Raw genomic sequence first — 15,561 nt, 5'->3', positions numbered from 1 at the left:
GTTTACAAAAAAATTATGCAATAATTTTAAATTAAGACACTTATCTAGTGCATTTATGACGTTTATGAAACACCAAGCCGTTTGAAAATCGATAGTTATGCGTAGAAAAAAAACAAAATGGAAAAAAATAGTGTTTATTACAGTCTTTACTGTTATTACCCTGGTAATGATGTCATTTTTATATTATATTTTATATAATACATGCATAGTTTGTATTCTAAGTACAGCAAGTTCAAACTTATTTTTAATTTGAAATAAAATCTTCGTAGCGAACTGCATTCACATCCCCCAAATCCAGACTAGATATGAGATTAATTTTAAATAAGAAAATTAAATAATATAAGACATTTTTAACGGTTGGAACCGTTATATTTTATTTGGGTCTCACTAATAATCACCACTAGATGGCGTAAAAGTCTAATAAAGGACGCATATGGCAGCAGCAATGTGTTTGCACTAAAGTGGACACTAATCAGATGTGAAGTATCTGATTTGACTCCAGCACATTGGTTTAGATTGTCATACGATTATGTAATTTAAGTTGTATTAATGAATGAAACTCACCAATATCCTCTTGTTAACAGTCGCCTTGATAACAGAAAATTAAATAAAGATTTTAAGGTAAATTAGCTACCTGTAGCTGAACTGGATGCAGCGAGCATTCACGAAAACACTGACGTGTGTTGCGTTCAAGTCCATCTCCAAAAATGAGGAAAAATAAGTGAGGCTGCGCAGGATGCAGGACTTTCCTGCCATCCTTGGTAGGACTGCATTCCGCTAGCCACAAGATGGCGCATGGTATTTGTGTTTGATCCCTTGTTGGTGCAATACACATTTTGAAAGTCAAATGAGATAGTGGGAGAGAAAAAAACGTCGCCACACTTTGCAACGCTTATGTGCCTTATCTGTAATGACAGTTATTCAAATTGGCTCTATTCCAACGGAAATGAAGATAGAAGATATTATGGTTTTTGTCCACCATGATTCCAATCATTCGACGTGAATAAACGTCTAATGTCGTAAACAAACCAGGTTTGACCGTCAAGACGGTTGGAGGCCCGGCGAACGTTTAAATTAGCAGCAGGATTCACCGCAGTTACTTGACGCATGCGCAGTGCTAGCTAAAGCGAAACTGATGGAAACGGGGAATGTGATCAAGTTGCACTGAATTAGCCCGATTTTCATATGGATGCTAGGTGATTTGTTGACAAAATAAATCATCGGGATAAAATGATAACTCTACTTGTACAAGCTAGTTTGTTCGTCCTCACATGTAGCAGAAAACGACCAAATAGCACTATCATTCGTCACTAAGTACGGATTGGTCTCACTTAGTCGTGCGTGTTTTCTTTGTGACGCTTGTTTTATTTTGAAACAACCGACAAGGACGCTCTTGCTCATATGTCCGCTAGCTTAGCTCTCACACCCTCTCCTCCTCCTCTTCGCAGAGCAGCTTGGAAAGAGAGAGAGTGGCGGCGACCGATGAGTCTGCGGCACGAAAACCTTCATCATACAACCACAAAAAAGACGAAAAACCCACCGAGGAAGGCCGCACGGAAACCCGCTGCTCCTGGGAGATGACATAAACGCAACATGGACTACGCTAGAGAGGAAGCTTAGCTGGAAGGGCGGACATTTTAAGTCAACCGGGCTCGCTTTCGGAACATCTGTAGAGCATAATGTGGCCATCCGCTATCCTCCCACCGAGGTCGAGTTAACGCTATTTTAGCCGTTTACTCCCGTTTTCGTTTAAAAGCCCAGCTAATTCCTTTAGCCCTAGCTTGTGAGGAGCGGTGAAGTCATTGAAAAGGGGAAAGGCGATTTAATCATCTCCGTAACGACAAGGAAAATCCGCTTTCTCACTCGGACTCGCCCTGCCCTGCCCCCCTCTCCCCTCTTCCCCCACCACAACCCGCGTTTACATGCTGTGTTCCCCCTGAAGTGATCGCTCCTCAACCCCCCCATCTACCCAACCCAGCTGGGCTATTATCCGCCGTCGAGGATGCCGGATCAGATATCGGTATCCGAGTTCCTCTCGGAGACCACCGAGGATTACAATTCGCCCACCACGTCCAGCTTCACCACCCGGCTGCAAAGCTGCAGGAACACCGTCAACGTTCTGGAGGAGGTGAGGAGACCACATCCATGATGCGTGCAAAACAAAAAATGCTTTTTACATTTAATATTGCTCTGATAGAACAACACCTGTAGGCTGTTTAATGCATTTTCGTCATGGCTTTTCAAGCACAAAGAGCTTTTAATGCTCCCTTTTTTTCTCCGTCTTGACAATATGGACGCCTCGAGCTCTGTGGCTTTTTCTGAAGGTGAACTCGCGTGTCCTCCCGGTCCTTTTCTTGCCACATAAGAGCACTAGAAAGAGAGGGGTTGGGCAACAGTGATGGAGGATGTGCCGGTTACGTAACCGTGCGGCTTCAGTGCACATTGCTATTAGAGCTGCCACAAACGATTATTTGGAGAGGCGATTAATCGCACGATTTTGAGACGAGTCGATGAATAAGCAAGTTATTTGATACGGTAGTGCTAATTTTAGCTGGAAATGTGCACCGGAATCAAAAAATTATGCTCTGCAGGATTTCCCTTAGGATTTTTTTTAAGCTGTGGTGGTGGGCTGCATCGGAGTCGGACAGCCTTACAATGTTGTGACAGGGTGAAATTGTCATTTCATGACAAATGAGATTTTTTTTCTCACATTTTTTCCAAGAAGAACCATAACAAATATCTATTTGAAATATTTCATGAGCCAGGCTAATGTCGTACCTCTCAGCCAGACACGGCGCTCCGCATACGCATAACACGCTCTGCGCGTAGGGCACCAACTGCCTGAAGGGGCACCAAAAAAAAATCTAGTTTGTAAAAAATCCTAAAAAATAGTAATTGTAATAATAACAACAACATCTGTAGGGCCACTAACAACTGATTCTTGCACGTTAATGTTTGTATTTAAAGTTCATTATTTATGTTCATTTACAGATGTTTATTTATAAATAGTTTTGGAATTTATTTCTTTTATTTTAAATTATTTAGTTTTATTTATTTGAGTATTTGGTGCCATTGGTAGTTTTTTTTTTTTTTATAAAGACTTATTATTATTTATCTATTATTTTTGTTTTTTGTTTCATTTTATTTTTGTTTGGTTTGACAGTTTGTGAAACATTTGTGAATGTGAAATATTACTGTTGACAACTAAGTTATTTCGTAAAATATAGCAATACTGACAAATGTTCAGGTATTGTTCATTTCTATCGTGGGGGCACCACAAAGCATTTATGCCTAGGGCACCAAAATAGCTAGCGCCGGCCCTGCGCTCAGCTACTGTACATGCAGGGGTTAATTTGTGCCGGATCCCGCTGGAACAAGATCCGGCACCTCTTTATTTTGGCTTTCCTGTGTTCCGGGACTTATTTAGGCAGATCCGGCACCTCTTGTGTCTAGAAAATAATAATAATATAAAAACGTTTTTAAACTAGAAACTGCAGTATCTGGAGAAATTACTTTGGGTCTTTGCTGTGTGGAGATACAGATCTTAGCCCCGCCCAGGTTGGTTTGGGGACATTTCAGGGACCAATAGAATCGACAAACATCGTCAATGGCATTAAACAAGGTAAATGCCAATGAAAATAAATAGGAAATTTGGACGTCCATGGCCGCCAATGTCATCGACATCGACATTTACAAGTTAGACTGTACGTCACTGTAAGTCCTACCTGTGTTTATGTGGGCAATTGCCAGTCCTGTGCAAAGTATAGCCTAAATAATTGTAAATTCTTGTCATAACATTTATACCATGGATATTATCTGAAATTGAGGCTTGTAAGTCCCACAGCATTGCAAGTGGGCATTTGCGTGTTGTTCTCAGCACCATTTTCTGCTTATGTTCCGTTACCTGTGCCCGTCTCGTCATCTCTGCGCTGTCATATGTACTTTGCGTTCCGGCACCTTATGACATACAAATTAAGCACTGGGTACATGTACTTAAAATGCGTAGCTGATTACAGCTACATTACCCTACGCAATAATACAACTTTTTTTCTCGTGGCAATAGTACGACTTATGTTTCTTAGTCCTTTTTTTTCTTTTATTGGCCCTAATATATACTACATTACCACAACAATGATAGTCCTTCTGTTAACGGACCCATTTCAAGGAATAGGGGGAACTTCTAATGGCCGTGTAAAGAGTTTTACAAGTTTCGGTGAGATAGTGAATAGTTTTTTTGTTGTTGTTCGTGAACTACATTTCCACACAAACATACATTGAGGTACCATGTAGCTTCGCAAGGAGAGGTATGAGAGTCATTTTTTGAGTGTCCTAGAGCTCGCAAAACTTGAAAAAAACACATTTATCAAGGTTTTGTCAGCCGTGATTGTGTATATCCATCAGCCGAAACAACCTGTTAGCACAGAGATAAGTACGCCTGCCCCTCTGCTATTTGATGCTCTGAAAATAGAGCAAGGCTCTATTTTGGGCCCCGCCTCTTGGCTCAAATTCATTCAAGCTTGCCGTTCTGCCCAAGACGGCCGTCCACCGCTCACTTTCGCCAAAACGTCCGATCCAAAATACTGTAATACCCCGGATGGGGGAAAGAAGGAGACGAGTCGGTATTGGCTTACCCACATTATTGTGGCAACAGAAAAAAAAGAAAAGCAATAACAAAATAACAGCGGGCTGCCGCAACATGCGATCGCTATCTCACCCGTTCTCCCATTCTTCCTACTCGCTTCCCTCTACGTCACAGCTCCCCAGTCCAAGCGTCTCTTAAGGGGGCCGCGCGTAGTTACGGACATTACAATACACAATGAATAGGTTGCCGCTGAACCCTTCACACTAGGTTGCCGCTAGTTTGAAACTAGGAGTGGGAACCTCGTGGTACCTCGCGATACGATATGATTTGCGATACAAAGCTCACGATAATGATCTGACGATACAACGATTATCGGTACATTGGTCAGGAAATCCTTCTAGGATATTCTATTCTACAAACAACTAATGAACAGAAAAACAAACTTCTGCTGTGAATTGGAATGAGTTTATCATTAGTAGACGTCCACTCCCGCTTCAAACTGATTGAACATCTATGGCCGGAGTGGCAGCCAGTGCCAGGCAATGAGGTAATTTTGGGCCATTTAAGGTCATTTACCTGTTCATTTTCAGTTATTTCCTGTTGATTTTGGGGTATTTTATGGGTCTCTTCCTGTTTATTTTGAGTTACAGAACAGGAAATGACCTGGGAATCACCCAAATGAATAGGCAGTGACTCAAACTCAACAGAAAATGACCTGTAAATGCCCTAAAATGAACAGCAAGTGACCTGTAAATGCCCTGAAGATCGGACAGAATGACTTTGAATGCGCTGGTTTCAAATGAACGAACGTTCCCAGTCTAAATGGATTGGGCGTCGAGCACTGTCAATGCAGCCTTAGAGTTAACTGAGACACTATTATGGTGGAAAATTTTGGTAGCAACTTGTTGGTTCATTTTTTTTAGACATTTACACCTTTTCAAAACGATATCTCGATTCTTGGCAGGAGCATATCAATAACCTTTTGGGATACAAAGTATCACGATATATCACCATTTCGATATTTTGTCACACCCCTATTTGAAAATGCCTTAAAAAAAATTTTTTTTTTAAACATCTCTTTTGCAAGGCGCGGCGGCTTTTATTTTGGTGTGGCGGTGTGCCACAAACATTTATATGTATGGGCAAACAGGCTCTAAGACAAGTTGGACAATTCAGTTGCAATTTAATTTCGTTATGCTTTTAGTTTAATTTTGCTATTTCCAGCTTGCCATGTTGATCGTTACGATGTTCATTTACCGCTTTTTGTCTTACTATGAAGAAAGAGGAAATGACGATCGGCTCACCATGATATGTATGTCATCAGCCATTGCGCTGTGACCCGTGAATTTAACTCCTGCTTTCACACATGCCGCTTCCCGTGAATGTCCTGGACATTAAACTAAGACACGACACGGGGAAATTGCTTTCACACATAAGGACTGCCGGGACCCCCCGGGATTTAAACAGTGTTCAGATGTATGTGAAAGGGGGTATGTATCATTTTAGGTGTTACATACATACTCATCTGCTATTATAATGCACCTAAGAAATCTGTTTACTGTTTTATTGTTTCTGCTTTTTAAAACGAAAAATATAAATACAATTGAACAATTGATACAAAAAATATTGTGGCTTCCTTTTTTGAGGGGGCTTGATATATTAATATCGAGTGATGACGTGACTCGCTGCACCTCCGTTAATTGCAAAATGGATCCGAAGGGGCGCCATTGGTTTGTGCTACGTTTGAGCTAGTTGACTTAGGACACCCCTCTGTTATTGAGAGATTTGGTAAACTCCGTCAACACAATTTTTAGCCCTTTTTAATCAAAATGGGGGGTGGGGGGGTTGACCTCAGAGAAACCTATAAAAGAATTGTAAATATCTAAAAAAAAAAATGATAGCACAAACGGCCTTTTTACAGCACAAACAAGCACAAATGTAGCACAAACGATTGACATCATTTTTTATATAAAATTGGGTTAGGTGAGGTATATGGAATGATTCCAATGTGTTTGGCTGTTCTTTATTCTGGTTTTACTTCCAATTTTAAAATTTTATGCGGCATTTCAGCAGTGCTTGGAACGGATTAGGGCATTTACATGAAAACTGCATCTGTTTGTGAAATTTTCAGGTTACGAAGCGACTTCCAGAACCAATTCATTTCGTAAGTACTGTATAGGTACCACTGTATTTATGGTTTTTCCAACTTTATAGATTTCCTATTTTTAAATCACTAATAATTTAAAATTTGTTTCTATCAAAAAAAACAAAAAACAAATTACTCTTTCGAGTCTTAAAAATCTTTAGCTCAACAATGTGTCTAAATAATAATCCACCACCAAAATAGCGGTCGATTAATTTGACAATCGATTAGTTAGCTACACAATAAGCATGGTCTGTTACAGTGTCAATCCGTCCATTTTTTGTCATAAAAACACCATTTTAAAGCAAAACTTTAAAGTTATGACATCTGAAATCATCCGCGATTCCCCCCAAACTCCCAATTTCACGTGACTTCCTCATCACATTCCCCTCGAACAACAACAACAACACACCTTGTTTGCCATGTTTTTTCATGCTGTGTCATTTTCCATCACGTCCTGGCCGCGTATTGAGGTCAGGCAGGCCGGGGGCCCCCGTGTGTTTCCCACCTCAGGACCCCCGTTGCGGCATCCCGATTAAATGGAGCATCAAACTTGGGAATCTCACACACACACGCGCGCACACCTTCGCTCCGATGCCTAAACGTGGTGACCTCATTTCCAAATGTAAAACACACAAAAGCGCCCGCGAGCTAACTAGCGTTTGGTGCAGGTTGTACTTGGAATATTTTTGTCGTCAGAATAAATTCAATTTTAATACGTTTTTGTGAGGGGAAAGGAACATCTGTCATCTGATGGATCACATGACGGGGAAGAGCTTTCAGTTTTGTGACATTCACACTTTAGTTGTTTTTTTTTTAATTCGGGTTGTGTTGACACAATAAATGATGCAAAAGGTACAGTGTGAATATTTTAGGAGCGTAACCCGAAGCAGGATTTTCGGCCTTATTTATTATTGATAGGTTGCCGCAGCAACGTGTGCTGATGTTATGCTAACGCTACAGCGCCATTGGATTAGGTAAACGCCCAATCCATTTTAACTGGGAGAGGCTGGCAGCGATAATCGTGATCAGCCCTCCAAGTGGAAATGGATCGGACATCTATCGCTGTCAGTGACACCGAAATATTCATTCAACGACAAGGCTATAAGGGTATAAATAGGTTGTTAAAATACAATTTTAAAAAAACTCGGGCTGTCAAAATTATCGCGTTAACGGGGGGTAATTATTTTTTAAAATTAATCACGTTAAAATATTTGACGCAATTAACGCACATGCCCCGCTCAAACAGATTAAAATGACAGCAGTGTCATGTCTACTTGTTACTTGTGTTTTTTTGTGTTTTGTCGCCCTCTGCTGGCGCTTGGGTGCGACTGATTTTATGGGTTTCAGCTAGAGAGGCACGATAATATCGGTCACCGATAATTATCGGCCGATAATGGCAATTATGACGTCACACAGATAATCCAGATAAAACGAAATTCAACCGATAATGCAGTCCGATAATTATATACTTGATTTAGCCTCCAAATGTGCGCAATCAACAGTTTTGTCCAATTCTGCTAGTTTTAAGGAGGTGTTTTTGCAGTGTAGTAATGTGATATATGTTAGGAATGGCTTACTTTTAAAGGCATTTTTGTGCAACTTGGGTGTTTACTCTCTAAGTAATTGTTGCCAAAAGCGTACCATTACACACTGTCATTGCCATTGTTTAGATGTTGGAATTTACTACTTGTTCACGTTTGATGTGGAAAAAAATAGCACTAAATTACATTTTTGCACAGTAACATTTGATCTTTGTATACTTTAAAATTGTACATAGATATTTGAATAGAATTATCGGCGTGACATTATCGGTTATCGGGTGGAAGGGGCAGGAAATTATCAGTTATCGATATCTGTTGAAAAATGTATTATTGTGCATCACTAGTTTCAGCACCATGAGCATTGTGTAATTATTGACATCAACAATGGCGAGCTACTAGTTTCTTTTTTGATTGAAAATTTTACAAATGTTATTAAAACGAAAAGAGGGTTTTTAATATAACATTTCTATAACTTGTACAAACATTTATCTTTTAAGAACTACAAGTCTTTCTAGCCATGGATCGCTTTAACAGAATTTTAATAATTTTAATGCCATCTTGTTGATTTATTGTTATAATAAACAAATACAGTACTAATGTACCATATGTTGAATATATATATCTGTCTTGTGTCTTATCTTTCCATTCCAACAATAATTTACAGAAACTATGGCATATTTTATGGATGGTTTGAATTGCGATTAATTACGATTAATTAATTTTTAAGCTGTAATTAACTCGATTCAAAATTTTAATCGTTTTACAGCCCTAGTTCAAATGGATCGGACGTCAATTGCTGTTAATGGTCGTGAACAACTGGTTGAGTGACATGAGGGGAATAAATAGTTTGTTAAAAGATAATTAAAAAAAACCATCAAATTATTATTCATAAAAATGAATACAAACATTTTTTTTAAAATTTTAAAATTAATATATTTTAAATCATTCATTTTCATTTCTAGTCATGATAGACAGTACCCTCCATAATTAATGGCGCCCCTGGTTAAGATGTGTTTTTTAGCTTCTAATAATTTTTTTTAATTCAAATAATATGGGACCTTAATGGAAAAAAAGAGAAAAATCCGACCTTCAATACAAGTGCATTTATTCAGTGGGGAAAAAAATCACACATAAAGAAATAATTATTTGACATCAAATAATGTCTGTCACAATTATCAGCACCACTGGTGTTAATACTTTGTACAACCCCCTTTTGCCAACAAAACAGCACCTAATCTTCTCCTATAATGTTTCACAAGCTTGATTTTGTGTCTGGTGAACCATTTCTGTGTAGATTTGGCCACATGTTTAGGGTCATTGTCTTGCTGAAAGACCCAGTGACGACCAATCTTCAGCTTTCGGGCAGAGGGCAACAGATTTTGATTTAAAATGTCCTTTTGTTTCAAAGCATTCATGATGCCATGCACCCTAACAAGGTTCCCAGGGCCTTTGGAAGTGAAACAGCCCCACAGCATCACTGACCCACCCCCATACTTCACAGTGGGTATGAGGTGCTTTTCAGCATGCACATCTTTCGTGGCACGCCAGACCCACTTAGAGTGTTTGTTGCCAAAAAGCTCAATCTTGGTCTCATCTGACCAAAGCACACGGTCCCAGGCTTCAACTGTACTTATTTACTGCTATTTATTCTATTACACCCAAATGAGACGAGAAAGTATAAATAGTGAAAGATTATAAAAAATTATACATATATTCTTAAAATTATAACGCTAAACATTTTTTAAAATAAATCCTTTTTATGTATTACAATTATCATTACTCATTTACTGGTGCTTATACCCAAATGAGACGAGAAAGTATGAATAGTGTAAAGATCATTTAAAAAAAAAAAAAAAACATTAAAAAATATCACAGTTTTTAATTTTATTGTTCATTTATTTGTACCCAAATGACATATGAAAGTATAAATAGTTATTTAGAAAAATCACAAAAATAATGACATTAACAACATTTCATGTTTTTTTTCTTCATTACAAATATTATTACTCTTTTACTAGTATTCATCCTATACAGTGGGGGGAACAAATATTTGATACACTGTCAATGCGAAAACCCATTGGCAGTGTATCAAATACTTGTTCTCCCCACTGTATATGAGGCCGATATATGGACTTCTTTTCCATCATAGGCCATTGGCTGATTAACAAAGAAAATAAGCTGATACAAAAGGGTTTTGATCTGGCAACTGTGTGGGCAACTGTGGCCGCCTCTGACTGATGGTAGGACCCCGGAAGGACCCGGCAGCAGCTTGCAGACAGGCTGCTATAGGAAGCTTCAGGCTAGCCTGCTTTGTAAATATTGTAAAAACAAAAATATCTTGCATAAGAGAATATGCAATGTTGCTTTCGCCTTGTATACTGAGTGATCCTTACATTTTAAATGTAACCCGTAGCGTTAGCATAGCATTCGCCTTACCATTAGGTTTAGCATGGCAAGCATCCTCTTACATTCTCACTCGTTTACATCTCGTCGTGACTTGGGCTGCAGCTATCGAATATTTTAGTAATCGATTATCAAGTATTCTACTGAAATTTTTAATCGAGTAATCAGATAAAACATTATTTCTTAAGGTAAAGAGTAATTATACATATACATGAGAGAACAAGACATTTCACCACATATTGAACCATTTTGAGACAATCAATGTCTTCATTTTAGATGTACATTGCTGGAAACAGCCAACAATTGCATGTCAGATGTGACTAGAAAAAAAAAACAAAATCACTGATTTCACTCAAAAAACTGAAGATCTTATAAACAAATTCTTGTTTCTTACCTAAAAATGTCATAATGCTTGATAACACACATCACTTAAAAGTTAGGTATTTTTCCCTCTTGTTTCAATTGAATTTTCATTTGTGCCAACCATTTTAAAGTTGTAGTTAAGTTTGAAGTTGAAATTGTAAGCGCTGATAGGATTTTGTGTTTTTGCGGTGTTCAAAATAAATGTATGATACCTGCTGTATTGAAGCACATTAGGCACCAGTGCTACTTGGTTTTATCCATCAATGACTACTGAGCTAAAATTGACAGCTTTATTATGTTTTCATTTTACACCCTCATCGCTCTACAGCGCTGTGTTTTTACTGATTAAATAAAGCCGGTATGAATGACACGTTAGCCGCGCAGCGACAGTAGTCGTAATTAATAGAAACCTAGCCCTCTGCAGGGCTAACGTTAAGTTAGCAAGGTACAGTAATGTAAATCTCATTTATTAGTGCTACGTTAACTTAATTTTACCTTGTGCCGAGTATCGCTCCTCCGCTCTCGGAGTAAACGGGGTGCCTTCGGTGGAGCTGCAGCATTGAAGACGTACTGTAGTGTTACGCAAGCGCTGTCTTACGGTGAATACACGAAATACTGTTTGCCTAGGGTTCCGGTTTGAAATCCTCCCACACTTTTGACATTTTCTGCTTTTTCTCAGTGCCCTTCTCTTCGCTTTCGTCGGCTTCTTAGTCGTTACCTCTAAATTCATCCATGGTTGAAATTAGAGATGTCCCGATCGATGCCGATCGATCGGGTCCGATCACGTCATTTTCAAAGTACCGGAATCGGCAAAAAAATATCGGCCATGCCTTTTTTTAATATGTATATATTTTTTAATTAAATCGTTTTCTAATTGTATTTAACGTTACAGACATAATATGTTACACTCAACCAGAGTCTTTAGTTTAGGCTTAAGGTAGGGTTATCAAATTTATCCCGATAACGGCGATAATTTGATAAAAAAATGTATCACGTTAATATATTTAACGCAATTAATGCATGCACTGCACGACCCACTCACGCATTGTCGCGCTCGATCTGTAATGGCGCCGTTTTACCTATATAGAGGGATAAAAGGCCGCGTAAAACGAGTAGAGTGAATTTTGGCAGCCTTTGGAGCCTTTTTTTAATTGTCTAAAGCCTTACAATCCCTCTCCCTACGATTAGAAATATCATGGGAAGCAATGTGGGGAAGCAAGGTAGCAATTGGTCTTTTTCTTAACACCTTATGTTATTTCCCAACACAGAGAAGATATATCAATTGGTAGCACTACGCACAGTCATGGTTCCACTTCCCATCATGCATTTGGGCATGGCTACAGTATCATTTACTGAAAGCTCAACAAACACACTAGATGGCAATATTTAGTCACAATATACAAAGTCACAAGTCTTTCTATCCGTGGATCTCTCTCACAGAAAGAATGTTAATAATGTAAATGCCATCTTGATACAGTACTTATGTACTGTATGTTGAATGTATATATTTGTCCGAGTTTTATTCATTTTTTTTCAGAATGCATTGCCAAAATATATATGATTGGGAAAAATTATCGGGAATGATTGGAATTGAATTGGGAGCAAAACAAAGCAATCGGATCGGGAAGTATCGGGATCGGCAGATACTCAAACTAAAACGATCGGGATCGGATCGGGAGCAATAAAACATGATCGGAACAACCCTAGTTGAAATCAAATATATCCGCCGCCTCCGTCTTCTTCCTGTACTCACGTGATATCAGCAAGTTTTGCCACATCAAAAGTAGTCCGGGCAAAACGTCATGCATAGAATTGGCAAAATTAAACGATTCCTTGATCAATTTTTAAAATCGATTGTTATATATATTGGTCGATATTGTTCGACCTCTAATTCATTCCATGTCAACAATGGACGTGCATCTGCGTCAATGGCAGTAAATAACTTAACATCCCAACAATGAATACTTTCACATTTCTAATTCATCGCCAGCCCTCCCAGTCAAATTGAATTGAACATCAATCCCCGTCAATGCTAGTAAACATTAGCTAATATGTTCATTTTGCCCCCCAAAAACAGTTTTTTCTGTGCGGACTTTCAAAATGGATGCCGCCTTGACATTGAAAACGCCAAGCTAATTGCATTAGCCTCAAGTACATTGTGGGACAAGACTAGACAAGCTCCAATGTGTTCATATTTGCTTTTTTTCTCCCAAGTGCGGCGTCGGAACGCTCCACAGGCGAGTCTTGACCCACTTTTGCTTTTTATCCGCGTAGTACAAAGAAAACCCTCGCAGCTGACGCCGCATTGACAGGAAGGAGCTGAAGCAAAATGGTGGAAAATGTATTTTTCCCATTCATTAAATGCGCTTTGATGTAACGTCGCTACTTTTAGAGGCGACCAGGGAACCCCCTTTTGATAAGGCGTGACGTGGGCCGCACCGGGAATAATGTTGACTTTTCACAGCCTTCCTATTCATGCTTGACTGAGCCTGACCCTTTTTATGCTTTGTCTTTTTTTTCCTTTTGCATAACAGCCTTTTCAATGAAAAGGAAGCGACGTTGAAAGAAGACTCTTGTTCCGAGCTACTGCGTCTTTATAAAAATCACTGCCTGATGGTTAAACAAACAAAAACAAAAAATCAGCACGCTTTATCTTTTTAGGAAAGTGCAACCTTGAATCCAATCAAGCGTGTCCATTCGGAATCCGCGTGGCTGAGTTGATGTTGACATGTAGCGGAAAATGGCTGATCGTCATGTGTTGTCACGTGCCATAGCGCCGCGACCATCCCAACAATGCAGGCACAGTTCTTGGCTACAGTATCATTTTGTACACAGCAAGCATGTTAGCTAGCAGATGTACTTGCCCCTTTTTTTTAAAGAATACTAAAAAAAAATGTCATTTTTATATGTTATATGTATATTTTAGGGCTGTCAAACGATTAAAATTTTTAATCGAGTTAATCACAGCTTAAAAATTCATTAATCGTAATTAATCGTAATTCAAACCATCTGTAAAATATAGCATATTTTTCCGTAAATTATTGTTGGAATGGAAGGGTAAGACATAAGACGGATATATACATTCAACATACTGTACATAAGTACTGTATTTGTTTTTTATAACAACAAATCCACAAGATAGCATGAACATGATTAAAATTCTTTCTGTTGAAGGGATCCACAAGAAAGACTTGTAGTTCTTAAAAGATAAATGTTAGTACAAGTTATACTAGTTTTATATTAAAACTAAAGATGTCCGGGGTCCGATCACGTCATTTTCAAAGTATCGGAATTGGCAAAAAAATATCGGACATGCCTTTTTTAATATATAAATATATTTAAATTGTTTTCTAATTGTATTTAACGTTACAGACAAAATGTCTTACACTCATCCAGAGTAGTTTGGCTTAAAGTATGGCTATCAAATTTATTAATAATTAATGTATTTATAATTAATGTTTATAATTTATGTTTTTTAATTAATCACGTTAATTAATTAACGCATGCGCTGCCTGACCCACCCAAGCATTATCACGTTCAATCTATAAAGGTGCAGTTTTACCTATATATAGAGCTAAAAGGCAGCGTATGATTAATAGAGAGAATTTTGACAGCCTTTGGAGCCTTTTTTTAATTGGCTAAAGCCTTACAATCCCTCTCCCAGCAATTAAAAATATCGTGAGAGGTAATGTGGGGAAGAATGGTAGTAGTTGGTCATTTTCTTTACACCCTATGTTCTTTCCCAACGCAGAGAAGATATATGAATTGGTGCCCCTACGCACAGTCATGGTTGCACTTCCCATCATGCATTTGGGCAGAATAGTTCAATGGGTGCAGTAGCATTTACTGAAAGCTCAACAAATACACTAAATGGCAATATTTAGTCACAGTATACAAAGTCACATTTATCCTTTAAGAATTACAAGTCTTTCTATCCGTGGATCCCTCTCACAGAAAGAATGTTAATAATGTAAATGCCATCTTGAGGATTTATTGTCATAATAAACAAATACAGTACTTATGTACTGTATGTTGAATGTATATATTTGTCCGAGTTTTATTCATTTTTTTCTTAATGCTTTGTCAAAATGTATATGATCGGGAAAAATTATCGGGAATGATTGGAATTGAATCGGGAGGAAAAAAAAGCAATCGGATCGGGAAATATCGGGATCGGCAGATACTCAAACTAAAACGATCGGGATCGGATCGGGAGCAAAAAAACATGATCGGAACAACCCTAATTAAAACCCCTCTTAATGTTTTCATTTTAATAAAATTTGTAAAATTTTCTATCAAAAAATAAACTAGATACACTAAATACACCACAAGGTGTCAATGGCGAGTTTTAAATTAAATTAGAAATCAAGCCAAATAGTGTGTTTTGTCCCTCGACTGACGCCGTAGTTTCCATTTTATTGGTCCATCCGTTGTAATTCACATCATTTGAGTGCTGGCTTCACAACGTACTTGACCTCTGATAGTTTGTATATTGTGAATGGATATTGCCATCCAATGTATTTGTT

At 38.3% G+C, this 15,561-nt stretch overlaps 1 protein-coding gene across 1 annotated transcript in view; it reads left to right on the top strand.

Moving 5' to 3' along the window:
* Nucleotides 1-1,448: 1,448 nt before the first annotated feature.
* Nucleotides 1,449-15,561, top strand: part of asap1b (ArfGAP with SH3 domain, ankyrin repeat and PH domain 1b) — an 83,263-nt gene continuing 69,150 nt past the window's right edge. Inside the window, exon 1 of the mRNA XM_057824122.1 lies at nt 1,449-2,128. Coding sequence (XP_057680105.1) covers nt 2,003-2,128 — 126 coding nt within the window. The 5' untranslated portion in view covers nt 1,449-2,002. The remainder of the gene's footprint in view (nt 2,129-15,561) is intronic.

Source organism: Corythoichthys intestinalis, chromosome 20 (assembly GCF_030265065.1).
Source record: "Corythoichthys intestinalis isolate RoL2023-P3 chromosome 20, ASM3026506v1, whole genome shotgun sequence".
Classification (NCBI taxonomy): Eukaryota; Metazoa; Chordata; class Actinopteri; order Syngnathiformes; family Syngnathidae; genus Corythoichthys; species Corythoichthys intestinalis.
Note: the sequence above shows the minus strand (reverse complement) of the source record. Positions and strands in the feature narration are given on the sequence as shown.